We start from the raw sequence: 27,928 nt of genomic DNA, 5'->3' as shown, positions 1-27,928 counted from the left end.
TGGCGGCAGGTTAATGCTACTCGATGCTTTGTAGGCGTGTAAAACAAACCATTGTGGTGAGGGCACGTGATAGGCAAGTGGGCTGCAGATCTTAATGAGGGCATAGCGATCGGAAATTGGCAAAAGTTAAATGAATTAGTTGTTAGATTACGTCAGTCGCAAGGGTCTAATTATGCCAGACACACGTGGTTAGCTGGTGGTCGGCCTCAAAGTCATTCTAGAAAGTGAGAAAGTGCGGCACGAGTTTTGAGTTATAAATATTTTGTAACATTTACAGAGAGAGAGGGAGAGTGAGAAGGGTCAGACTTTGTTCTATGCAATATGACGCTTTTAGTTAGATAGCTAATCTGACCATTTCTCTCGAACGTTGTTGTCGTCTCTGTGACGTCTGATGAAATTTGTGTGTTATTTGTCTGTCTGTAAATCGAGTTGTTTGTCTAGAACGATGGGTTCAAAAGGAAGGTTGAGTCGAGCTTTGAATATTGAATGGAAAAAAATGTCTGCCATAATGTCATTTGATATCTCTCTGTCTGACTTGTGTTATCATTTAAGTGGAATTTTGAAATTGCATGGTTTTTAAAGTTTAAACAAAAGGCCTAGCCCTAATAGAGGAAGTTCTGAACTCCAGACATGGAACCTCCTCACAATACAGAGTCCAACGATAGCAACAGCAATTTCGAGAGTTTCGCTACGCCATTAGATAATAGAAATTGCCACACAGAAAATTACGTTAGCTTCACGTGAATTTGCGCGATATGAGCTATAAATAAATTGATGATTAGTTGGTTGGCATAAAAAAAGAGACTTTTTCGCTTTGTAGTTGGCGTTTTGTTTATTGCTGGAGGAGAAGGGCTACACCGCCCAATACCCATTTAGCTGGACGCTCGCGTGTCTTGAGATTGAAGGTCCAGACATAAGTGTTGCCACGCGATCTACCAGAAAGGGGGGCAAAACACGTTAAGAGCTAGCTTGAGGTAAGAGGTGCGAAATCACGTGCTTACCTGGTCTTGTATAGCGGACACTCGTAAATGCGTTGCAGCTCTTGTTTCTCCTGGACAATAGACTTGATATAGATGACGGGCATGGCGCATAGTAATTCCTTGGGATGCAGCGAAACAATGGAATTTAGCTGGCAATCCCAACTGGCACCATCCATATATATTTCATGGACAAAAGCACCCTCCATGGGTGGCAGACTAATTAAGGATATCAAATGTTACAGTTGGAGTCTCGCTGCTTTTAAGTAGACTTACGTTACATCGTCTTTTTGCTTCTTGGTTACATCGCAACTAATCAACATGCGATCCAGGGGTAGATCATGTTTGCGTGCACTCTCCTGCATGATGGCAGTAAGAAAACTTTGAGGATTAAATAAACCCCCCAGCCAGATGACACACGGAAGCTTGAAATCATTTAGCCAACCGGCTAGTTCTTTGATGCGATGCAGGAGGTCGGCAAACCAAGCCTGAAGGCCCAAATTGCTGGGATAGGCCAATTGGGCCCAGGCATCGGGCACATGATCATAGAAAATGGCATGATCCAGACGTTCCATCTCCTGGGTTATTGTTAGTTCTCCCCTCAGGCCTAGCATAAGTTCACGCAGCGAACGTTTGATCTCTCGTATGAGAGCATTCATGCGTTCGCACTCTTGCAGGGCGACAACCACAAACGGAGTCTTGCGTTCCACACGATTTAGCAGGGCCTCCAAATTGAACTCATCCTGCAACTTGTCGAGGAAGTCATCGATCATAATCTTAACCAGCTCCTCGCGCGGTGCTCCACAGTGTGAGCTCAGCTCGGATTCACGTGGCTGCAGCTCGAAAATGGTACGTAACAATTGTTCCGAGGCCGTGGTAAGAAAACCAATTTCAGCATTTGGATGCAGGCCATAGAGCAGAGGAGATTCCTCGGGTAGCATCTCGTTAACGTAAGCGTGATAGCCATCAAAGTCTAGATTTGGCGGAGCGGGAAACCCAGGACACAGCTCGAAGTCACCATCAATGAGATCTTGTTGCAGTAGCTCCTCCAAATAGGTCTGACACAAGCGACGATCCCAATCGTCGGTGATGTGACCGCCATACATAATCTCACCAAAGAGATACCGCAAATCCTCGAAAGGTATGCGATTGCTGTTGTGCTCCAAATAGTTGTGCAATACATTCGCCGAAATGGTCAAGTCACCTATATTAAAGGGATACACTTTGTTCCAGCCCTGAGGACCGAATTTGCGTCGTTCGCCGGCCACCGAATGGAAATAGCAGAGGGCAAAGAGTATGGACTTAAATTCCGCTTCCTGGGTGCATGTTTCCAGGACATCCTGGGAGAAATTATCCCATGCCTTATGTAGATTGGCTGCCATCCCGGCGGGCGGTTCATTCACGACTTTGAGCGAAGACTCCAGTATGCCCTGCGGTATGATGTGATACTGAGGATCGGGAGCTGGTTCAGCGCTGATGAAGAGGCGAAAATTGGATTCGCCGTCCGTCTCACTCTGCAGCACAATGCGTTCGATTAGTTTCTCCAAAGTGGGCAACCAATTGACAACCAAATGGATATTCTGCAAAATTACCCACTGCCGACCCGAGTCCAGGGCCTGCTGGATGGCCTGTTCGGCTAGCGATTCCTGTCCCTGACCCAGCGAAATGTTGATTAGAGTGCCAGCTTCTGAATGAAAGCCTTGCTTTTGCCCATATCGCTCCACATCGCGTATGGGATCTACTCCGGGTGAGAGTATAAAAAATGCTGGAGTAGCTGAATTCAACTCCTTAAATATGGCCATAAACGAGGGCGTCTGTTCCTCTGCATAGGGACGACCCATGGTTTGTTCCACAAACTGCCGCATGGCATAGGTCATGCGATCTGGACGCAGGGCACGGATTATGCATAATTTTTGCAAGGGAGTCCGATGCTTCCACTCACCAGGAAATGCTTCCCGTTCAGGTGTATCGCTGGCCATGAATTTGCGCCAACGTTTTGTGTAGTTTTCCATGTCCTTGTCGATGCCATAGAAATGCTCAATCAGGGTCAATGATTTGATGCCACCCCACGCACTGCGTCCCACGAAATCAAGCGGCGACAGAGTATTTGGATCGTGGGGATAACGCAACAAGAAATCTGTCTCATCTTTGGCCACCTGTTCGGCGGCAATTAGAATTCGCAGCGTCATGTGTGAGGTGAAGGTCAGTTTGTCCGCTTCGAATAATCCCCTCAGGGTATAGCGATAGGTTTGTAGAGTAATCGAGTCCACCAGATGACCCACTCGCTTCTCATAGCTCTTGCAGTCGGTTGGAGCCACGGCAATGGCCTGGCGAAAGACATGCATAAAGGATTTAAGTGAAAACTTGTAGATGGGATCGATGCGACTCAAATCCGTGAGAACAAAATATAAAATAGCTGCCCGTTTGGCTGCCGATCTATAGATGTTCCTGGTCTCATCAATCTGCAAAGTGGTCAGACGTGCCTCCTTCACTTTGGCCTCAATTTCGTCCACTGTTCGCTTGGTATTTTCCAGATTCAAGACCAAAGCATGATCATCGAGAACATTCTCACCCGCCGATGCCAAGCGGGCCAGCAGTTCATCCTCTAAGGCTTTTAGTGAGATTTTAAATTTATTTTGCTGCACCGTGACCTCTGTTTTCATCAGCTCCAAATCCGGCCTCTCGATTTTGACCACTTCCGCCAACAGTTGCTCCTCCAGACCATCCGGTGTCACAGTAAAGTTAATCAATGTCGTCTGCGCCTGCATTTCCGGCTTGTAGTGCGGATTCGCCACCTTGGTGTGCAAGATGAGACGGAAATTTGCATTGAATTCGATTTCCTTGTCTCCGATACGCAGATAGCGTCCCTTTTTGATCAATGCCCGACTGAGCAGAGGTTCCAAGACTGTGTCCATTGTTTCCTCGATTTGCTCTATCAAAACCGTGTCGCCCGCTGAAATGGACTTCTCCAGGGACTCCAGAAAACCACGCTGATTAAGACGCAGGACAACTAAAGAGGCACCAAAACGATTCTTAATCCATTTAATGCCTTGCCTAAAAAAAAAATCTAAATTAATAACCACAATCTTCTTTCTCTTTGCTACTTACAGCTGCGGATCAATCATAAGAGGCCAACGCGTTGAATGTTGTAAAATGGTTGCATTCTCCGTGGACATGCGATCCATGGGCAAACCCTCATTGTTCCATGTAGCAATTTGTGCATCATCCGAGAAGAGAGCCAATGTATCCACACCCTCGGTATGCGGTATATGCGGCTATATGAGTAGGACAAGAGTTCAGTCAGTCAGTCATGGAATTTACTTTTTGCTGGGGGACTTGACTTACATCGATTTTACGAAAATTCGGTAGCCACATTTTGTGTTGCAACTCCTCACGATAGCGACGCGTAAAGCAGCCCACGTACGACAGGAAGGAGGAAATTAACAGTATATCTCCAGGTAGTGTGCCAATTTTAGCTTGTAAACTAAAACGTTTGAGACAATGAGAACGAGCGAGAGGAGGAAAGATGAGACGCCGACAAAGAGGAATGTGTCGAGTGGCTGTGTTGGGTTCAAGTCAAAGTGGGAGGGGGTAGTGGGGCATAATCTGCCGCATTTGGTACTAACAAATCGTATAAATTACAAGAGGGCAGGCATCCTGCCTGAAGGTTCAGACGCCTGAGCTTCCGTTTTTTCTTCTTTTTTTTTTTGTGTTTTTTTTTGTAGTTGTGCTTCCTATACTGCATTTAAATAAGGGGGAAATTGAAAAAATAATGATGTCGAACCAGGAGGAGGTTGCTACTTGCAACTTGTTGTTGATCCTTCTACCAGTTGCGAGCTGCCCACATCCACACAGCTCTTGCTGACATTGTGGAGGAGGATGGATGCCATGGCATCTTTGAGTAGCTCGTATAACTTATTAGAAATTTGCTGCATGCCAACTATTATTGAAATATTTCTTCTCCCATTTTAGATCCACTTTATGACTTAATTTGATGCGAAACTAGCATAAAATAATTTTCAATTAGTCTCTTCTCTACTCTTTGGCTCAGTTAAAAATGCATACATACTTTCTTTCTCAAGTGATTTATGCTTAGTAATTGAATAAGTAACTAAACATAAGGATATGCCGACTCTTTTATACACTCTCCAATCGATTTAAGTTAGGCAACTCAATATCAGGTTTTTCATACGCACTGTGGACAGTTTTGTGAACTTTGGCATAATTTTCTTTTCAGCCTTAATAATCTTGAGTTAATTAATTTGCAAAAAAAATGTTAAATTATTAAATGTATAGAAAAAAAGAATTTGTGCTTTATCATCATCATTGTTTTCAGAAAGCTATAGACTTTGTTCACAGAAATGAAACCCTTTGAGTTTAAAATAGTTTATAGTTTTATAGTTTAAAAGTACTACAATGAAGAAATATATATAAAAGAGCAGATAGGTAGTTGCTGTTATGGCTAGTTAGTTATTCGTAGCATACTTTTGGGAACTACGAATTGAAGATATAATTTATTTTTATTAAACGAGAACCATTATCTAGTTAATATTACTTAAAAAATTGTATAAATGATAGAGTGCTTGGTAAAACAACAAAAACAAAGAAAAAGCCTCTTGAATGAAAATGTTGAAATATATTTTACAAATATTCATAGTGTGTGTAGTGTGTTGTGTATGTGTGAGTGTTTATGCGCGTGAATGTATGTATGTGTAATAATTGTTTTGAAGAAATATTCTTGTAAATGTTTTGGTCAAATACCTGTCAAGTGACATAAGAGCATTCTCATTCAGAGTGCAGACAATATTTTTGAAAAAGCATTTCTCTCTACCAATAACAACAATGCCAACAACAGCAAAGTACATAAACAAATAACCCAACATCCTCTTGTGCAATGTATCTGTGTGTGTGTGTGTGTGTATTGAGTATTTTTGTGCTTGGTTGTGTGTGTGTGTAATGTCATTGTCAAATATGTAGAAATTTATATGCAAGTCATACACACAAGCCCGCACACACACATACAGCCATTTGGGTGCAATTTGTTGTTGTGAGTCAAATTATATTTTCATAAATATTTGAAAATTCTTAAAATTGTATGTGTGTATGTAGGTAAGTCTCTATACATACTTACATATATACTAATATGTTTTATATTCATTTTTCGAAATCGTCCAAAGGCTATTTGCTCCTTTGCCAGTGCATTGTTGTTGCATACGTATGCATTAGATTGCATTTGTAGAAATTTTTTATTTTCATATCTCTCTCTCTCTCCCTTTCTGATGCACCCCCATAAAGTCTTTCCAATGTGAAATTCCTTTCTATCCTTGCCTTTCTCTGTACTCAGAGTTATTTAGGTGCGAAAATGCAAGAGCCCTTTTGCTTTTGGTTCTTCTTTTGTGGATTTTGTCGATTTTTATCCCCTTTTACCTGGCTAACACACACAAACACTCACACACATATACACTCAGTCAATTGAATTTCAATGAATTGTATCCGCTAGTCAAGCAGGTGTGTGTGTGCCAATTGAGGCAGCTGGCCAACAATTTGCCATTGACATCAATATGAATTTGATTAAGTTTATATAACTGGTATATGGCATTTGGCATACATTTGGCTTGTATGTTGCATGTAACTTGATTGGTTGGTTGCCTGTATGGTTAGTTGGTCGACTTGTTGGTGGTTAATATAATTGACAGTGGTTTCCATAACCAAATGCATGCCCATTCAAACGGAAATAGGCAATTGGTTGACCAATGCCCAAAAGGTGGCAATGGTAATGCTCAGATGCATTTGATTAACAATGAAGCGGAAAAGTAGGCAATATTAAAATTTAAAGCGGAGAACCAAAGTCTCATTTAGGTAATTTCTTAAAACTTTAGGCTTTATTCATTTACTGAGAGAGGCGGTGTTTTTTATTGACGCGAAAGGATTCAAAATATCTTTAACATATATCCTGTTGTCTTTGGTCTGCAACAAGTACAAAAGCTTCTGGACCAAAACCTTTTAAACGCCGAAATGCTTTTAGACGCCCTTTTCTTTCAGTTTCAGTGATATTGTAGTTGAGATTAAAATGTTGAAAACTTCATTTCAATTTCGAAAAAACCTTTTCAGAGACTTTTCAATGATAAAAACAAAAGGTATATTGACTTAATTCAATGGTTAAATGCATTAGTGTGTCTTTAGATTGACAGTGGACTGCGTCGGAATGCCATTTGTACAATTTTAGTCAATTGTCGAGTCGCAATGAGTTTTTTTGTTCGTGTCGAGGGTCGAGAACCTGAACAAAATTGGGAGAAACAGCCAGAACAGAGACAGAAATGGGAGCAAGTAAATAAAATTTACGGCCTTTTGTTGCTGTGTGGTGTCCCGCAAGTCAGCAAAATGGTGGCAGCTAGCCAGTCAGTTGGCCAGCCACCTTTAACTGCCATTTCATTCCATTCAAGAGGACGAGGGGAAAAGAATGGGAATCAGACTGGGACTGGGGCAGGTTGTGGAAAGGCAATTAAAGCGATTGCGGGCGCACACGGAATGTAAATTAAATTTAATAATTGATTACGCATAAATGCGACGCACTCACTCACTCACTCACTTACCTTTGGATGGACTCGCGCCAGCGTATATTCTCATTGGAGAGACCGTGTATCAGGCGATGCGCCAAATCGATGGTAAAGGCAGTTTTATCCGCCTCCTGTTGGCATTTTTGCTTTTCGGCCACTGCATGCTCAAATTCAGCTTGAATTTCGGCCAATTTGGCCTCCAAATTGTTGATCTTTGCCTTAAGATATTGCAAACGTTCGCGGGCCTCTAGCAATTCCTGGTGTGAGTCTTGCAGAGCCTGCTGCTTGGGACCGACAATCAGAAAGACCTGATGGTAGCGATGCAAATTGATGACCCAGGCGCAAAGGCCAGCAGCGGCCACAGACTTTTGTACTACTTTATCGGGATTGAATTCAGGATCCTATCCCAAAAGAGAGGGAGAGTAAATCGTCGATTTCGTTTATTTTGCCTTGCTACTTGGCTTACCTTAAGATATTCCTGCAATGTTTCAATTATATTTGGATGTATATTGTCCTTGTTGTAGTTGAGTAGATCATTGAGAAACTGATCGACACGAACCATCATCAGCTTGGCTGCCTTCCAGCTGCGTTCTCTTGGGATTTTGCCATTTGTGGCCAATAGAACCATGACAGCAGCACACACATTGATGACCGCCTTGGGGGGTGATCCGAATGACTTTAACTCGGTTAAATTGTTTTTGTTCAACGTATTGAGAGCAGCCTGTGCTGCCACCAGAGCGGGTTCAGCCTGTCTAAGATCCTCTTCACACATTTTCGTTTTGATCGAAACATCTTCCTCGATAATGCGTACGCGTTTCTCCTCCTCCGAGGCTATGAAACGTTCCCTTTTCACCTTTTCACTTTCCGCGCTGACAATCACAATCAATTTATCAGCTGCGGCATTTTTTGCTGCCAATTGGACTTCCTGTATGGCCAGTTGATGCTGGTCATGGCGGAAGAGAGAATGATTTTGGTTTTTTTTTTTTTTAGACAACTTTTAGAACAAAACTCAAACCTTCGAAAAAGAAAAGCCAGATGAAAAACTTTTGATGAAAATAATTAAAGCTCAGGCACGCTGGCTCAATATTTACACGGCGCAACTTTCCAGCACAAATTGCGGTCAGTGACTAGAGGAGGGGCGTAGTGGGCGGTGTGGGGGCTGTGAAACTGAAGTGCCTCTTGTTCAATACAAACGAATTCAATTTAATTCAATTAGTTTAAATAACATTTGGCTGCCTCTCACTTGCTCTCTCTAGCTTTGTGGGTCTTTCTCTTGTTAGTATTCGAAATAAATGCGTAACCGGAAACGGCGCTAAAAATTCAAAGAATATTCTCAACTTGTGTCCCAAAAGTGCCTTCCGCTTTGTCCACACACTCACACTTATTGGTTTTCTCGTTCCTTCGTCTGTGTTGCCATGGCAAATGGTGAGCAGATTTGCTGCAACAACAATTCAATTAAACGCACTAATTGAATGGCAGGCGGATTGGTTCACGGATCGAATAGAGTGCGCTTGTCGCGTTGTCATTGCAAGAAGTTGTATCGATCAATTCTATACCCTAAAAGTTTACGAAAAATTTCTAAAGACGACTACAAATTAAATGTGTTTAATTTAGTTGCATACTTTTAGGCACTGCTGTTTGAAATTGGTAAATATCTTTAGATATTTGGTTTGTAAAAACTGAATTGGACTGATTTTACTTCTCTTAAAAGAAAAAATCTGATTCAATTTTATCAAATTCTCTTTAAGCTTTTAGGAACTTTTTGGAAATACTCTTAAGTTCTTAAGAAGTAACCACAATGAAGAATAGTGTCTAATAAGGAAATCAAGTAGCATTTCATAAAATAGTGAGTTCCTATATATCTATATTTGTATTGTAAGTTACTATAATTTAACTATGTCAGATCCTAGCACCACCGTTATCTCTCTATGTGGCCTATCCAGGGTATATAAATGCATCTCCCTCTTTCTTCCCCTTTCTCTGCTCTCACTCGCTGTTTTTATATATACATATGTAGATAGTACATGCATATAGCATAAAGTGGGGCTCACCGCATTCACATTTTATTTGCATGTGGCAACCTACCTGACCCATCTGTCGGTGCGTGTGTGTGTGTATGTGGCATTCAGTTTTGTTCTCTGTTCATCATTTACTCACCTTTAATGTGTCCACCTGACGCGCGCACTCGGCCAGCTTGGCCATGCCACTCTGGAGTCGTGCAATGCGTTCAGCGAACTCTCCATTTTTGTCCACCAACAGTTTGCGGTAGAGGAAAATGTATTCGAGAAAAGTTTTTGGGGTCGTGTAGTTGTAGCGTTTTTCATTCTGTAGATAAATTTTCGATATCTGATTCACGGTCCCATGGACGTAGGCCATAAAAATCCCAATGGGTGGCACCAGACCGGGCTGCGTGCATGTGAGAAAATGTAGCCGGAGGTCAGTCTCAGTGGTCCACACAGAATGAAGGCTTTTTGTGCTGGTAGTGGAGGCCTTAAAGCCTCCATTCTGTGTGACAGGTTTCAGTTGTAAATTGTGCACGACAGATGCATAAATAAATGGACAAACCTAGAGAGAAAGAGATAGAGAGAGAACTGTTAAAGGAATACAAACCTCCAAAATGTTACTGATTTCGTTGAGAAATTTCTGTGATACAGATTCCAAAGCACTTTTTGGCCACTCGTGAAACCAATCGATAGCCGTTCTACTAATAATTGCTGGAAATTTTCGGGCACGCACTCGCAATGTTTGACCAACTGGTGAGAAGCAAAGTACGACTTTTAGCAATCTTCGTACTTTCTCTACAAAATAACGCCAACAGTTCTCTTTGGTGTCCAAATTGCCGCTCTGCTTCACCTCATTCCTAATGCCGTTTACAATTGTGTCCATTTGATCGTCATTGAAGAGATCGGGAATTTCACCCGATGCAAGGAGATCATTGATCAGCATTAGTATCGATTCATCGGGTATTTGAGCATCCGAAATGAGAAAGACTGAAGCTAGATTTTTTAGGCCAACTTTCATATAGAGTGTGGCTATTTCTTCTCTCATATCGAGCAAACCAAAACCGCGTTTTATCTGAATTTGCGAGACACTCAGCGATGAGATAAAGGCCGCCAGACGAGCCAACGTTTGTTTGCCTGAGCCGCCTACTCCAATTAGCAGAGCATTGCCCCTCGGACTCTCCAATATGCGATTAATTCTGGCAAATAAATCGCAAATATTAAGAACAATTGGAAATTGAAATAATCAATATTCCTACTAACCGACAGACATGTATCATGGCATCTTCAAAGAGTACCAGATTCATATAACCCACAACCTCATTGTAACTGGCCTGTGCCTCTAGTAAAAGTTGATATAACGATTCCCAGTTCTTCAAGGGCATATACTTTTGATCCACCAGCGATTGAGAAAAGTGACTGTAGATTAAGGGCTCGGCAAATACAAATTCCTCGTCAAAATCCTCGAAATCCTTTTTGAAGATATCCCGTATGGAGGATTTGAAAGATTTGATATCATACAGATCGACCAGTCGATCGTGATAGACCCGATAAGCCTCGTGCACATAGAGACGGATTAGCTCAGAGGGTTTACTGCATATGGTGCCACCATAACTAGCCGCTTGACCAGAACTCGGTGCTCCCACACTATTCATGAGTCCCTGATAGATGCTGGTGAGATCTCGTAAATTGAAAATGTAATGGAACTTTACTGCCGTTGGCAGAAAGGCGTATTCCACACGGCGATGCAGGGCAATGCCAACACGTACCAATAGATTGCCTATCGAACGTATTTCCTTGCTAAAACCCTGAGCAGGATGCTCCAAATGATTATTTAAAATACTACTGTAGATATAATGGAGAGTCTCCTCGCCCGGAGTGGCCACCGAGAATACACAAAAGTGACGCTGCAGCCGGGGATCGATGGTGAAAGAGCCAGCTGTAGGATTCATGCAGGCTGCAAACTGGCAGTGTCTTATATCCTTCAATTGTAAACGCTGACGATCGTACCTACATAGGGGGCAAGAGAAAGGAAAAGGCAAATAGAAAATAAATGAACGTTCTTTTACAAATTACAAACCATTGTCTGTAGTCCATGAATTGACGCATTATGGTATGCGGCTGCACTGTACCGTAGGCATCCACTTCGGGCATATTGAGATCGTTAACGAAATAGATGAGACGCCTTTTGGGCCCACTGGGGGCATAGCATCGGCCCGATTTCTTCTCCAGAGGGCCATCTAACATTTTCTGGAATATCTCGGACGTGGTATAGAAGTTGAAATGAGTTGCCTGCACAGTGGTCAGCATTGGCGATGTCGACGACGAAGACTTGCGACGTATGCTAGCCACTCCTGGAGTTGTTGTTGTTGACATCGGGTTATTCAGAGGTGCTGGCTGTTGCTGTTGACTGTCGTTGACAGCTGTCACAGCGATTTCGAGTAGCTCCTGGTCACTGGCATATTTGCTAAAGAGCTCACGAAAGATGGCGCCCTTGCCGCAGCCGGAGTTGCCTACCAGCATGCAGCCCAGATTGCGGTCAATGAGCAGCTTGAGGAAATAGGCCAGACGTGTGGTCTCTGCAGTTGAAATGAGCACGTTCTACACTCCCCCCCCGAAATGAGGCAGGGCAGGAACAGGGACATGGGTAGAGAGATGAATTGGTCTTGCTAGTATGCATGATTAGTTTACCTCTTTTGGGGCACGCACACTCACCTGCAATGGCATCTCGGGATCAATTTGTACTCCATCCGGTGGCTGCTCTTGGGCAGCCATTTCGGACCATGACTGAAACTTTAATGTCTGCACATTCAAATGATAGTCGAATACGGTGCCAACGTTTGGTAATTTAACATCCTTGAATTCACCCGTCCACCACTTGTGAAATTCGCGATGCCAGTCAATAATTAGATCCTGATGCAATGCCGAACCAAAGCTCCAAACGCTTGCATATACGAAAATCGTCTCGAGGGCCAGTTCGGCGGATTCATGCGAAAGTTCACCATGATGCAGGCTATGTGGATTGATGCCAGCTTTCGGTCCATCCATACGGCCATCGGTTGAGCCATTTGTCCCATTCCCATTTGTGTCCAGCAGACATTCGAGTAGGTGACAGGTCATTTGTATCATGGCCATGTCCGTGATGGGTGTGATGCGCCGAAAATCTCGATGGCGCTGCATCAAACAGGGAAAATATTTCTCAAAGAGGGTGGTCAGAATGCCTCTCTCAATCATGTCCACACGAGTTTCCAGCCAAGATGAGACATACCTAATGGAATTGAATGCAAATTAAACCACCATACTATAAGTACAACTACTCACGGTGACCAGCCAAGATCCTGTGGATTAATATAGAGAATTCCCGCTCTCGAGACAGTGGCTGGTGTGGCTGCCTTCAGGTGTCCAACTTCGAATAGCAGACGCATCTCTCGTTTCAATGAAATTCTCTCATTGCTAGCCAATGTCAAGATTTTGTTGTCGTCCATCAATGTATTGAGACTCTCAATCCACATGGGATCAATGTCACCATCGAGGACTATCCACTTGGGATTACCCGGCGGCATATTGGCCTGATCTCTCATTATCGAAGAGAACAAACCATCTTTCCATTCGCGTGTCGTGGGATTCACTATGCCAAAGAGCTCATCATTCGATAGAGCCTTTGGATTGAGGACATTGCACACTGGCTTCATTTTCTGTATGCGATAAGTTTCACGTAATGTTTGCCAGATTTTGGTCTTGCCAGTGCCGGCATTGCCCACAATGAATACCGAATGACGGACATCGAGAAGCTCCTGCAATTGCACCACTTTCATGAGAAAACCCTCCTCGGGCTGTAGTTTAATTTCATTAACCGCCCGCCTAATGGTCTTCTCGAACTCAAAGACACGCTTTCGCGGCACATCCAGGGCCGGAAAGAGATCACCAATGAGACCCATAAATATGGGAACATCCTCAGTCACAATTTTCGGTATATTAAAGTCACGCAATGCCCGCATTAACACCTGATCCTCTGGCCGACTGTGGTCATCGCGCTTTAGTGTGCCAGCCACCACAAGAACCGATTTGATGGCCCTGAGTCCCCAATCGTAGTGATCCTGCTTTGACAGCAGCTGCTTGCACAGCATGTACAGTGTGATAAATTTACGTGCCAGCAGTCTGGCATCTTGGAAGCCCTCTGCCATTAACATAATCTCACAAATCAAGGCAAAGTCCGGCACAATCATGGCGCATGGACGAAACAATGTTTTCAGGTTCTCTGGCAATTCAGCTCGACCGGCATACCCAGGATTCATTGTGATAAAAATGCCAACCGACGACTCCAGCGAAATGCTCTCGCCCATAAAGATAAATTGGGTTTTATGCATCTGTAAACAGAAGCAGCAGCCAGCCAACCAAGTCCAGGTTGCAAGTTCCCGTTCCAGAGAAATGTAATCAATGTGCAGCGTGGAAAATAGGGGAAAAGAAAAGGAAAGGCAAGGCAAGGCATGAAAGGAAAGCGGCAAAATCAATTTGCAAGCAAAAACGTAGTCGACAGTGGTCGGTCGCACCTTTATCGCCTCCTGTATGGTCTTCACCTGAACGGCCACCACGGAGAGAACCTCAACAGAGATGCGATTGAACTCGTCAAAGCAGCCCCAGGCACCGGTCTGGGCCAGCCCTTTGTAAATGTTGCCGCAAGATTTGTAGTCCATTTGCTCCGAACAGTTGAAGACATAAACCATTACGCCCAGTGCCCGTCCCAGGTCTTTGGTTGTTTCAGTTTTTCCCGTACCAGCCGGTCCAGCGGTTGCACCGGCCAACCTCAGCCTCAGTGACTGTCATGTGGGCGTTGGAGTAGAGAGGGGATGGAGAAATGGGCATATGTAAATTACAAGCAACATTTATTTTCCCACTAACGAGTTGTTTAATTTGCTGAGAAAGCTGAGAGCGAAGGCGTTTCCTTTCATTTTGCATCGTGTTGCCTTGTAAAACAATCTGAAACTCTACCAAATTGATGGCCAGAGTTCCGTTAGCTTTGTTTTTTTTTTATGGTGTTTGTTTTGGCTGGATGCATTTGGTTTCATTTTACCAAAAGAATGCACAATTTTATCATTCTCAATATTTTACAGAATATTTCATTTTTGGTCAGTAAAAAAGTGATAATTGGTAATTGGTATACAGCATAAGGGTTTAAGCTATTTAATGAAAGCTAAAACAATTTTTTTCTTTTTATGTAGGCCAAATAAACAAATTTTTCATCAGAATAGGAGTCAACGGATTTCGTGTCATGACTTTGTAAAAGTTACGAAATTTATAAATATTAAAAAACAATTGAAATTTTAATGGAACATCGTCAGGTGCTTGTCTCAATTTAAAAGAAAATAGATTCACCCTCTTTTGCTTAGCCATTTATATCTGTCCAGTACACACGGTCATTGACCAATTTTTCTCTGGCTCCCTTAAATTTAGACTCGTTTTGTAGTCTAAGCAATTGACCGTCCATTATTAAAGAATACGTCAAACCAATTTTCTATATTTTGTATACGAGTATTTTTTAAATCTCTTAAATCTCTCTCTCTTTTATTTTCTTTTCTCGTTCTTTAGACAACGATTTTGCTGTCAATATTTTAGCATGAATATCTTTTGATAGTGTAAGCATACTATTTATCAAATATCTTTTTTATCTATCAGAATTGGTTCATAATTAGTAAAGAAATTTAATATAATTGTCAGCTTAAAGCAGAAGAATTGTTTAAAGTTTAGCAGCAATCACTTATTTGAGTGTAAAATTGGCGACATTTCAAGGGTAGAACAAGCAAAAAAAGCTCCCCTAATTGCCCGAGACAAATAACAGATATTTAACTTCCGGTTGTTAAACACATACACTGACAATGGCCTTTTGTTTCAATGTACACCTAGACCTCGCTTTGCGTCGTTTCGTTTTGCGTTTTTTCGAAGTTGCGTCGCTGCTTTATTAGTACTAATTTTCACTGTGCGTCGTTAAATTCTCGTTGATGCGTTGTTTAATCAGCCATTGTAGCAACGCCAATATAAACTTTTACCAACATTGCCTTTGCATTTTTGTCAGTTTTACGTTTTTCAACATTGACATCTAGCTTACCTACTTCTGTTTATAATTGCGTCTTGCTATCAAAACTCGGGGAAGGTTTAGTAGAAATGTTCGTAGAACAGTGTTTATCCTCCAAACAAATTTCAAAAGCGATGGGCTTGATTGACGAAGCAATGGAGAATTTTGATAAAAAACGATCCTGACAATGACAGAAGTTTTTTCAACTGCTACCAAGAAATTTATTTAAATTTACAAAAAAAAGCTATTCACCAAACTCTGGACGAATTTTTGGTGAACGAAGCCACTAAAAACTCATAAAGATCAAATATTTTATTAGGTTATTTTGATTTAATGGAAGCAGTTTTTTTTTAATGAATGAATGGAATAACATTTTTGTTTTTAAATGTTTACTTTGTTCAATTTTTCTTTCTAGAAATTAGTATTTTCATAGCCCGGGAACCTATCTTTGATCTTTCCATGGTTGCTGTAACAACTCGCAATTTATAGTTTAATTATACTTTATTTAAATATTAATTTATTCTTTAGTTCTTTGTACATCTACACTTGTTCGCTGTCACTCTTCAAAAATCCCCGAGCGTTACCACTTTACGTCCGATATTTCTTCGATATCCGTTATCGGTCTGGCAGGGTTGCCACAGTTGCCTATAGAAAATCTTAATTCACTTTGCGTCGTTTCAGTTTGCGTCGTGTTTTTTTGGAACGTATCCCCAACGCAAAGCGAGGTCTAGGTGTATTTGCATTTAATTATTTAAAACGCAATCGAGTAACTAATGTGCATATTGTGACGGATTTCCGCTATTAAAAGCATTAACGCCCATCTCAAGGTTAAATTTTATATCGATTTCAATCACTTACCTGAGTCAGAGTGATGTAGCAACGATCGGTGAGTGGTGTGATGACTAGACGTGAAGTATTGCCAAGATACTCGTAGGCATAACGAAATTCAGCATCGCAAATGTTGGCAAAGCAATCCTCTTCGCCGCGGCTAAGGGCACCACGGCCACTACTTGAACTACCGGCCTGGTCATCATCCCAGCGATGTCTAAGTTGGCTTTGCCATTGAAAGGCCAATGAGTTGTCGACCTTGGATGAAATGATTTTACCCACCACATCTCGCGAGTGGACATCGATTGTGCATATGGTCATGATCTTTTGACGATCGCCAGGGGTTAGCTCGCCCAGCAATAAATTGATCAAGGCATTAAGCTGGGCCATTTGTCGTTTGTGCAACTCTTTCATCACGCCCTCATAGCCCTCTTCCATGTTGGCAAATGAACGATTCACATCCGCTGTCCAACTGATTTGGCTGCAGCAGAGGGCCACCTGGGCTGGCCAATCGTAGAGCCACAATTCGCGTGGCTTCTCCCCAAATGCATGCAATGCCCGGCGAAAGAGTTCATGCAGAGTGCTTCGCATTTGATAGATAATGGCCCGTAGCCAGAGTTCAACACGACCACTGCATTCGATGAAGATCTGCCCGCCTCCAGTTTCGCCCACAAAAGGTACATACTCATCATTCTCCTTGGAGTGCATACCAACGGCATGAGTGGTATTCGTTTCGTATTGTAGCCTGAGTATGGAATCGAAAAGCTTGATCAAATGCCGATCAATCACTTGTGGATTATTGCCATTTGAAAGTATGTCTAGGAGATCGGCTGATGAAATGAAATAGAAACGGGGAAAAGCCAAACGCTTCGTCTCAAGGTAATCATTTAAGGCCTTTTCGCATATGGCCAGACGCTGCTGCAATTGCAACAGTTGGGCCAGGATATCGGTATGCTGCAGCACAACCTGCATGACGACACGAACTTGACTGACCTGAGCCAGAAGCTGCGTGAAATCGCGATCAATTTGCTCAAAGTTCGCTGCCTCTGCCGGCAATTGGGCTCGTATGTCGGCCGATCCAATGAAAATGCACTCCAAGTAAATCCATTTCCGCTGAACCTCAAACCAATTGCCAATCAAATTGTCAATGCCACTGAGAACACGCTGCCAATGATTGAGTTTGTCCAACAGATATTCAATATGCTTGGATGTGGATATATTCTGCAATTGCATTTGATTGTCATCCAATGTTTCAATTAGTTCTTCGGATACTTTGAGCAATTTTATATTGCAACGTGTATGATGGTCTTCCAATTCGAACTCCAAATGGGACCAAATGGCCCTTATGTCATCTAGAACTTTGGTGACTGTCATCTCTTTAATGGCACGATCCACAGTGTTTTTAATATCCTCCTCGTGATGATGCAGTTTCAGTGTAAGCAATTCGGCCAGACTGGTGGACGAATTGCTTTTGTATCTCATCTAAATGTGGAATCAAATTGTATAAACGTATGTCATTTGAATTTGGGAAGTCTGTTGTTCAATTCGAGTTTCTTGTAAACATATCACATTTGATTTGTGTACCGGTGTTTTGGGGGGTGGTGGAAGCCAGTGGCAACCGCCAGATAAGTGCCAAAATCGATGTACATGAATGTATTAATTAATACCAAGATTGCCTCGTTTGGCTGGCCAAGCAGAAGGCAAGCCTTTGTTTAATAATACACGCATTATGACCATTTTGATTATTGAAATGGCCATAAGCTAGATATGCACCAAATAATCGAAATAACTCATTACAATGTGTCTTCATTATGTTATCCGGTACAAGCAACAACTAGAAACTAAACACCTTTGTTGCTTATATGTGTAAGGCCTAATTAAATTTGAAATTAGTTAAGCTTGAATTTTCACTTACGAGCGTTTTCATTTCATGGTGTTCATTTAGCTGAAATGCAAAGAGAAATTCTATGAGAGAGTTAATTTTACTTCATTGTCTGGTATGCAACTAATAACAACTGTCTCTAACTATAATTATGATGTTAGCTAATATAACAACAGAATTATGGTTTAGATTGTCAAATTGATTCTTCTCCGAGATGGCTTATTGGTCTAAGATTTTAGCAAGTTGTCTGACTTTTAAAAGATGTTCCAATTTAGTTCAAAAAATTTTAAGTAAGAAAAAAGAAAAGAGAGAAAAAAGTCTAGGTAAAGGACAATTTCTTTGAATAAGTCATATTAGGTAGTCAATTTTAAACGTTATTTTGTTAATAGGTCTCTCTAAAACCATTATAGTGGCAGTTTCAGCTGTAGCAACTATGTTGCCGAAAGTGCTATATCCCACGCTTTTATTCATGGCTATGTCCTGCAGCTTCTGATGAGGTCGCTGTCAGATGCAGTGAACGTTTGTCAACCTGTATATACAGACACACAATCGCACACACACACACACACAATTCAGCTGCTAATGTGTTTGGTAAATGTGGGCCGGGCCATTGGGAACTGAGAGTGATATATCAGTCAGATAGGAGTAGGAAAGGGGGGCAGGCAGACAGGGGGTTTGGCCATCAAATTCCATTGTTGTTATGCCGCGCAATCATTTGGCAGGCATTTGCGACGAGTTGCACTGTTTTGGGCTTGCGTTTGCGTTTGAGTTTCGAGTGTTGCTTACCTTTGTCAGTTGCATCAGTTCAAGCCAATGGCGTTCAGTAATTGCTGAATTCTGCAGCTCGGTAATAGCTCGCAGCGAGGCGACCAATTCACGCAGAACACCCACAATGTACACATACGGCTGCCATTCTCTGATACACTTGTCCAGTGTACGTAGATCGCGTGTAAATTTCTTGCACTCATGCTCCATGTCATCTGTATCGATGAGCAGCCAAGGTGTCCCATGCCAGTCAACAATGCAGGACTCGATGACGCGCACAAAGTCCCACAATTGCTGCGGAAAGGAGGGCAAAACAAAAAAAAAAAAAAAGAAATCTGTGTATAGCTTCACATCTTTTCAGTTGTACGCAGAGCTTACCTTTACTCGTCGAAGTTCGATGTGACACAATTGCAACGTTGCCGTTTCGGGAGCAGGAATATCTAGGAGTCTGGCCCAGTGTGTATAGCGACGTTGCTGATTACCAAAGCGATGTAAACGCACGTAGACCTTATCGCAGTCATCGTAGACCTGCGGGCAGGGTACACGAAAGAACTGCCAAAAACGCAAATAGGCAATCAAAATGGGGGCTCCACGCTTGTCAAACGAATAACAACAACAACAACAACAACAAGGGCAACTTACCGACATGCGTTGGAATTGCTTGATGACGTAATGTTGCAGATGGCACGTGTGCAGACCAATCAAAGCCCCAACTCGCTGCTGCTGATGGTAGCGCGTATCCTGTAGGGCCTCCTGTTTGGCCAGAGCTTTCAATTTAAGCTGCTGCCACTGTGTGGGCAACTGTTCGATGCTACGCAACAGCTGAGCCTCAAACTCAACGTTGTAGGTCTTGAGCAGGCCCATAATATCCTTGAGCGGCTTGAAGAGATTGTCGGCATAGGGTTCACGTTGTCGGATTTCCGCCACAATACCCAGGACACGCAAAAGTGCCTTGAAATCCTGACGGGCAATATGCAATTGCAGTGTCTCATGACCACGAGCAATAAAGCCATTCAATTCCTATCAGAGAAACGGCACTATATATGCATGACAAAACTGTTTAACTCCTCTGGCCAAATGTCTCACCTTTAGAGTGCATTGTACATAGCGCAAGAGCCATTGCTTGCAGAGATGAGACCATTTGCAGGCATGATTGAGCAGTGCAAATTTAAGTGGCTTCAGATCCAATGCCAACCAACCGTTGATGCAATGCCGATTCTCATCCTGGTCGATGGCATCGTGTACCTCATTGTAGTGCTCAATCTGTCAGAAAGGGAGAGAATGGAGAGAACACTTTAACATCGCTCTGTCGGGGGGACAACTTCATTTGCTTTGGCCCGTAGCTTAATTTATTTGCTAATTTGCCATGTGAGTGTGGGCTTTTGTATATATTCTATATACTATATACACATATATATATGTATAAATAGTATTGTGGGCTTTGGTTTATTAGACGCACCAGCTGCCTCTAGAGGCTACTCAATGGCCAGTCATAAATAAAATGCCGGTCAGTGATTTTTTATACTCTGCCGAAGAGTCTTTCGCCTTGTTCATTTGAGTATAAATAAGTCAATTTAAATTAATTAGTTTTTAAGTTAATATTCTTCGATTGTGAATATAGTCTGCAATACAAATTAGTGATATTTTACATCTCAGTTATTTACTATTCGATATTTATGAGATATAATTTCTACAGATGGAAAGTAAAGACCGGCTTCAAAACTTATTAGTTTCTGATTAATTGTGAACATTGGCAGCTAATGCAGTAGGCTTATATATTGACTTAAATCCATAATTAAAAGCATTTCAAATCTCAATTGAAAAGTGAGAAAATCAATTGTAAAACGATTTGAATAATATGTTGGCAAAGGATTTGGATATGAGAACTCGATATAAATATTTGGCTTGATTAAAGGGCATACATTATTCAGTTATTCATGTCGAATGAAATCAAATACTTTGGGTCCTATTTTATGGGGCAGCAACCAATTTCACACGCTTGTGACCATGATTTGTTGTTGCTTTGTGTGTTTGTCTGCTTTAGCATTTACATTTGTATGTCTATGTGTGCAATTTATAGCATACTTTTTTGGGATTCGAGGTGGTGAGGCGCTTGATAATTGTTTAAAGAAAGTATTAAGCATTCTGTCGCTTTGCTAAGAGCGAAAGGAAACAAGAACACAAAAAAAAGCATTGATATTTTTTCTGTTTTGTTGTTGGCATTGAATTGAGCTACATTCTGGATTTTCGGCCAACACAGACACACACATTTGACCCTAAATGGTCAACATTTATCAACCGTTATTGGTCTCAGGGGTTACACAACGTAAATTGTGTGGTTGCCAATTGGGTACTGACCCACTAGAGTGTCTGTGAGTTGGCCACTTCTCCCCCACTCTCTCCCTGACCTCTCTGGGGTGATTTCTTTTACCTCCTTTTTGAATGTCTCCATGATGGCAAAGCCCCCGCCACTGACATGGTTGGTCTGGTCGCGAGCTGTCTTCATGCAAGCCGCTAGCACTTGGCTGCTCTCTTGCTTCCAAAGGAATTCATAGGCGTGGAATTTGGCAGCATAAGTCAATGAGGACTGCACAGTATCTGCCAAGGCATTGCGTATGGCCTGCTCCAGGAGTGCCAAGTCTTCATTACCTGTAAAGAGGAGACCGAAAACAAAAAATACAGCAAGACGTGGTTGGGTTGGTTGGTTTGTGTGCTATGTACCTGGTGTTAAGTTGCCATTGCATTCCTTTTTTTCGCTATATGCCTTTGCCGCAGCCAGAAAGTTGAACTGCACGACCTGCTGCTGGCGGGGTTCTTGAAAAGATTTTTTTGCCTCCTTTGCCAATTGTGCCTCATCGTTGTTGTCATAGCCATCGTCATCGCCGTCATTCTCATTCTCATTCTCATCGTCATCTTCATCCTCATCCTCTGACAGGGCACTGTCAGCCACAATTCTTGGCATGCAGTTGCATGTCTGTTTTATATCCAGCAACAGCTGCTCGACAATTTGTTGAAAATTATTTTCCACACTTGCATCAAAGGCTGGCGAGAAGCGTATTTCCGTTTCCGTCAGTTCCAATTTTACTTCGAAGAGCGGTGCATCCTGAATGGTTGCTGTTGTTGCTGTTGTTGTTGTCGCTTGCGGCATTGTGATTTGTTGTAGCACTAACCTTGCCATACTACTAGGTGCAATTTTTGTTGCTGCCTCCGTTTCTGGTGTTGTTGATGTTGTTGGTGTTGGTGTTGGTGTTGCTGCTGCCGTTGCCGTCATTTCTTTGTACAAATACTCTAAACTGAATTACATGGCGTATGAGTAATGCGAAAATTAAATTTACTGTTGAGGTTGAGTTTGTTTTGTGCTGATTTCGTCAACCACCCTCCTCCTCATCACGATATTGTGTGTGTGTGAGTGTGTGTGGGTGTATGTGTTTGACTGTCTGTCTGTCTGTCTGTTTGCCGTCTCTTTTTCCTCTGCATGCAATCACGAAAAGTGCCGTTAAGTGAAACATGCAATTGACGCATGAATGCCCCCGCCTCTTCAGAAATTTCTTGTCGTTGTTGTTGTTGCTGGTTTCAGCCATTGCAGGGGTCTTCTTCATTTTTGCGGTTGCTGTGTGCGATATTGTGCTCATTTACTTGATTAGTTTTGATGAGACATGAAAGGTAGCTGCCAGCGTGTCAAAATGCAATGAAGTTGTTTTGTATTTTCGAGTATGAGAATTGAATAAGTGCAAGCGAAAGTGTGATTAGCTTCCAAATAATTGAGATGTAATGAAATGAGAAAAGTCGAAATGAAAGATGACGCCTTAAGCAAATAATATTAATCAATTATTTATTTGTGTGTTGAAACCTGATTTTCATAGCCTGACGCACTTCCTGGGCAATTAGCTCATCCACACTAGCCAAATATTTATTATATTGATATCGCTGCTCTTTGGGAAATTCTAAAACGAACTTGTCAAGACAAAAGTAGAAATATCATTCAAGTTACTAGCAATGCTCTTTTGTTTTTTGCATGACTTACTTCCTGCACGTTAAGGTCACGTGAATAAAGTTGAAACTCTTGGGTTTCATAGTTGAAGAATAAACAGAAATTTGCTATCAATAGACGATTCAACAACATTCGCGTCTCATCACATTGCAGCAAACGCAAACGCACACGCTCCTGCTGATGTCGCAAATCCAGGAGATTGCGTCCATAGAGACTACGCTGATGCAATGGCTCGCGACTCCAACGACGCATGCTTGCCAATATGGCATCCAAATTAGCATGCGATTGCTGCAGGCGACTAAATAAGTTGCTTGACTGCTCAAAAATACAGCCAATAAGTTCATCATCTGAAAAAATATCAATTATAATCTACCAGCAGCAAATTCACACTGATAACTCACCATAATTTTGCCAGGTTAGACGCTTACATGCCTTTTCCACCAGCTCATCTATAGTCACCAGCTCATGGCCAATCAATTGCAACTCGGCTGGAGCACATTTTCCACTTCTTATGCCATTATAATACTCCTCGATTTTGATTAAACGTATGCGACGCTGCCAATAGTCATCCCTTTGGGCATATAGCGAAAGCAATGACTTTGGCAATTGGAAAAGATCCTCTGATAAACTGCCAGTTGCTTGCAGGGTTAGAAAATATTTCGTTTCCTTAAGCAAAGTGAATAGAGCTAGGGAAAAATTCAAATGCAATTGCTTAACGTCGGCTAATTGTGTGAGAACCGATTCTTCAAGTCCTTTGGCAATTTGTTTGTCTATTCCCTGTTGCCAATTGTTCCAGATTTTCATTTGAAGAGTACTCAATTTGGTGGTCAAAATATTCCGCCGTGACAATAAAGATTTCCACCTTGAGGGTAAAGTTTGAAGCTCTGACTTCTCACACAATCTGCAATTGAATGTCAAATTAATAGAAGAAATATTCTGATGTCAATTGACTCACAATATCTCAATCAGTTGTGTCAATGGCTTGGCTCCCAATTCATCGCAGCATTTGATATGCTGTTCCAACCACATCATGGCCCCGGCAATGGGAGGAAAATTGAATGGCAAGGGCACAGCTGGCAAACCACGCAAGTCATAGCCCAAAAGAACTTCTCCCACACTCTGCTCCAGTTGCATCAGTTCCTGATCATAGATACTCATTATATGGGGTAAGAGGCACACTAGTTCCGGCTGTACGGCTCGTCGCTGCAACAAAGTGCCAAACATAAGTGTGAGCCTGACCAAATGTCTCCAACTGGGACACTGTTCGAAGGCCTGAAGTAAAATTGTGGCCAATTTCTGTTCTAGCAATTGCATGCGAGCAAAGAATATATTCTGCTCCCTCTTAAAACATTTCCATTTGTGAGCAGCTGGAGCTGCGAGATCAATGTCAACATTGCTCCACTGCTCAAAGAGCAGTTTAAACTCATTAAAGATCTAAAGAATTTGGAAACAGTAAATGAATTTAAATCAACTTAAAGCAATTTTTCACTCTTGTACCTCTCGCAAACGTTCAGTGAGAAGCTTGCCACGCAATCCACCAATTTCCAATTTCTCTAGTTGCTGAAACTGCACCGCAGCCTCAAACACTTGACGCAATTCCGACAGCTGGGCCAAGAAGCCATCAAGTGTTTGACCAAACACTTCCTCGCTGGAGAAGCGCCACAATTGCTGTTGGCCCTCATCGTCGTCGCCGACTGGTGGAGAATGCGCAGCTTCCGGCAAGGCAGGCAGTAAAATCTGATTGCTGGCATAGCGTTCTTTATACTCGAGAGTGCGTTGTCTAAGGATTCATTTAAATATTCATAGAAATATATTTACAAAAATATAAGAAACTTTACTTGAAAAACTCCAAGACTTTGCTGGTTCGATTTATTCTTTGAAGCCCCTCATCGGCATCCCCTTGAAAGAGCAGAGGAAACTCAAGATCTTCGGCAGCACGATGCACCAACATGTTGCAGATGCAACGCAGTAGGACACTCATCCTTCGGGAACTGCGGTAGAAGCGAGCATTGCTCCAAATCAAATGGACTACATGCACCAGTGGGGCAATCAACTCATGACCATTGCTAAATTGCACCGAATTGAAGGCGGAAGTGTGTCGCAGCAGAGGTTGCAGCCACAACGATACATCCTGGGCTTCAAGCCAAGCGGTGACAAGTTGACGAAATGCCTTGGCATATGGTTCATAATACACAGACTCAATTCGCTCGAGTATTAGTGCCAAAGTTTTGTGAGTTGGCTCCCTTAATTGATCGTAGATATTCTGTAAATTTAGTTTACGATTTGTCCAGAAGCCAATCTCTTGGGCTGGCAGCGATACCATATTTATGTGCTTCGAGGGAATACTGATGCTGTTGCCGACTGAAGAAGCCGTTGCTAGACTCATGGGCTGGCATTCGGAACGCTCCATGACAATGTCATGCATTTGGGTTGTCCAATTGATGAACATTTCCTCCAATAAATTACGAAACTTTGGATCCAAGGCGGGACGCAGTTGGCTAAAAACAAGGGAGAGAAAACAAAAAAGGCCGAAAGAACAAAGGGTTAAACGCTTTTTGGTTTCTATCTTTCTTTCAATTTGTTTTGCATTTGTTTCTTAGGACCAGCAACTTTCTTCTTCAATGGCCAAAAACTTTTTCTAATGAGCAAAAACATTTATTGACCTAATTCCCAAAATATTTGCACATTTGTACCCCTTCTCCCATTTTGAGCTCTTTCTATTCAATTCTCGCTCTCTCTCTTTCTCTCTCTCTCTCTTTATTTCTATTTTATTGCTCTCTTTGTCTTGTATATTTTAAAGTAAATTTTCATATACATTTGACCTCAATTGAATTGATTTAATGGCTTATTTTCTTTATGGCTTTAGTTAGATTTTTAACATTTTGCCCAAGTACAAACAAATTGCTCAAGCATGGACAAAGACCACAAATGGCAACAATTGTTGATAATAAATACTTTTGCAACATGCACAAAGGCATTTTTGCCAAATTGCTTTTAAAACGAAAAACCACACTGAGGGCAAACTCAAGAAGCAACTTTTACATTAGGTTTTTAAAATTTGAACTATTTTTAGGGATATTCGCAACATAAACTTGACAATAAATGCATTTGGGTTACAAAAAAGGTCTGAGAATTTAATCCTTTCTAAAGAAGTTATGTTACTAATTTTGATACTTTACTTTTCATCACAAAATGAAATTATGAAGCTAGAAACTTATAGGTTTTTCCTTATTTATAATAAAAGGTAGTTTCGGTTGAAAACCCCTTGATTTCGCACAGTGTAAGAGCACTATTCATATTCAGTTGCAATTTTTAATTCTTTATTTTAGTAATTCAATTAAAACATTTGAAAAATTAAAATTTCTCTAAGCCGGAGAAATTTTGTATGATTCCAAAAGTAGGCAAAAAACAGGAAAAAAAAAACAAAATAAAAAACTTTTAAATGGAGGAGTAATAAATAAATAAATAAAAGAAAACTTGAGTTTATCCTAAATTACTAATTTAATCAATTTGCGCCAACTCATGGGTAAAAGTTATTTGCCTGAAATTCAATTCGATAGCTTGCCACTCCTTACTCACACACTCTCTGTAATTGGCCATGGTGTAGGACATTCCTCTATTAAGGTCTGAGACAATGGGCATTGAATTGGGCTCCAACTTACCCTCGGTCCACGTGCGCAAACACTTCCTCGACGATTGTTGGCGAAACTAATAACGATAAAATTGTGCGATTGTTGGTTTTGCCCTTAATCTGTGGGGATAACAATAAAGTATATATATATATATATTTAGTATATATGTATGTATGTATTGTATATTTCGCTTTTAGACACATGAAAAGTTTTGCCAATTAAGCGAAATACTTTTCCAAGACAATGGAGCTAGTCCAAGGCCCCTTGTAGACAAGACTCTCAATTAGATTAATATGATGAGATAACGCCTCAGCGAATGCTGCCCCTCCATGACCCACATACCTCTGTAAGGGTGTTTCTTACTTCCTTGATGCGCGTCTGTAGATCCTTTTGCACCAGAGCAGGCCATTGACTTTGCGCCTGCTCCAGTAAGGGTTGCAGTATCTCATCAAACACCAGCGACATTGTCTCGATTTTGCTATGAACTGGAAAATCTCCATAAAGGACACTGGATGCAAAATTAGCCTCTGTCAGCTTGAATGCAGAGCCACCGCCACTGCTGCGACGTATGAAGTAGGCACACTTGCCACGTGGCACACCATCCAGTGTGGTGAAACTGGACGAGGCTGGTGGCAATGGGACCAAAAGTGCGCCTGGTGTAGCCGCCATTACCGCAGACACAGCGGACACTGTTGCTGTGGCCATGGCCACATCTTCCTGCTGCTGCTGATTACTGCCACGTAAACCGATGCCGCTGGCTAAAGTGTACTTGCGATACAAGTCACTGATGCAGCTACGTGGAACCAGCTCACCGCCCGGACTGAGCGTTATGATGAGAACTCGTATTTGTCCGTTTGCCCAGTCTAGGACGATGCGCTGTTGTGGTTAGGCGGGAGTTGGGGAAATCGGTTTGGATTCGATTCGATTGGAATTAGATTGAAAAAGGATGATGGTTACTCACACGAAACTCATCGTTGGCCATCATTTTACCCCATTTATCTGGTTTGAGGCGCATTGTGGTTATTGTATAGGTGGCCACACGGTCCAAGCGTGCATCGTTATATTCACGCTGAATATACGTCGAATGTTGGTTGATGCTGCCATTGGGGACAGCCGCCTCCTCATCACTGCTGGCCAAAGCAGCCGCATCGGACATGGTCTGCTACTACTACTACCACTACTACTTTATAGTAGGATATGTGGGAGCAGTGCAAATGAAATGCAAA

At 42.0% G+C, this 27,928-nt stretch overlaps 1 protein-coding gene across 1 annotated transcript; it reads right to left on the bottom strand.

The window, feature by feature from the left end:
- Positions 1-290: 290 nt before the first annotated feature.
- Positions 291-27,858, bottom strand: LOC6647345 (dynein beta chain, ciliary). Its single transcript, XM_002069829.3, has 30 exons — positions 27,664-27,858; positions 27,045-27,578; positions 26,733-26,821; positions 24,909-25,568; positions 24,568-24,850; positions 24,026-24,504; positions 23,472-23,971; positions 23,104-23,417; positions 22,930-23,033; positions 21,822-22,372; positions 21,511-21,728; positions 20,166-20,342; positions 19,722-20,099; positions 19,458-19,631; positions 19,101-19,373; positions 16,463-17,914; positions 14,085-14,351; positions 12,856-13,901; positions 12,250-12,802; positions 11,615-12,135; positions 10,798-11,544; positions 10,145-10,733; positions 9,692-9,940; positions 8,001-8,477; positions 7,571-7,935; positions 4,323-4,461; positions 4,086-4,252; positions 1,254-4,031; positions 1,002-1,196; positions 291-932 (listed from the first exon to the last, which is right to left on the bottom strand). The coding sequence occupies exons 1-30, from the start codon at positions 27,856-27,858 to the stop codon at positions 833-835; spliced, it is 14,574 nt and encodes a 4,857-aa protein (XP_002069865.2). The 3' UTR covers positions 291-832.
- Between the last annotated feature and the right edge of the window lie 70 nt (positions 27,859-27,928).

This window comes from Drosophila willistoni, chromosome 3R (assembly GCF_018902025.1).
Source record: "Drosophila willistoni isolate 14030-0811.24 chromosome 3R, UCI_dwil_1.1, whole genome shotgun sequence".
NCBI classification, from domain to species: Eukaryota; Metazoa; Arthropoda; class Insecta; order Diptera; family Drosophilidae; genus Drosophila; species Drosophila willistoni.
Note: the sequence above shows the minus strand (reverse complement) of the source record. Positions and strands in the feature narration are given on the sequence as shown.

Excerpts from the sequence above, each read along its gene's own strand:
- LOC6647345 (XM_002069829.3), bottom strand. The coding sequence starts at position 27,858 with ATGTCCGATGCGGCTGCTTTGGCCAGCAGTGATGAGGAGGCGGCTGTC. Across the intron at positions 24,851-24,908 it reads AAAGTCTTGGAGTTTTTCAA|ACAACGCACTCTCGAGTATA; the intron begins GTAAAGTTTCTT and ends ATGAATCCTTAG. Across the intron at positions 17,915-19,100 it reads AACTGATGCAACTGACAAAG|ATGAGATACAAAAGCAATTC; the intron begins GTAAGCAACACT and ends TTCCACATTTAG.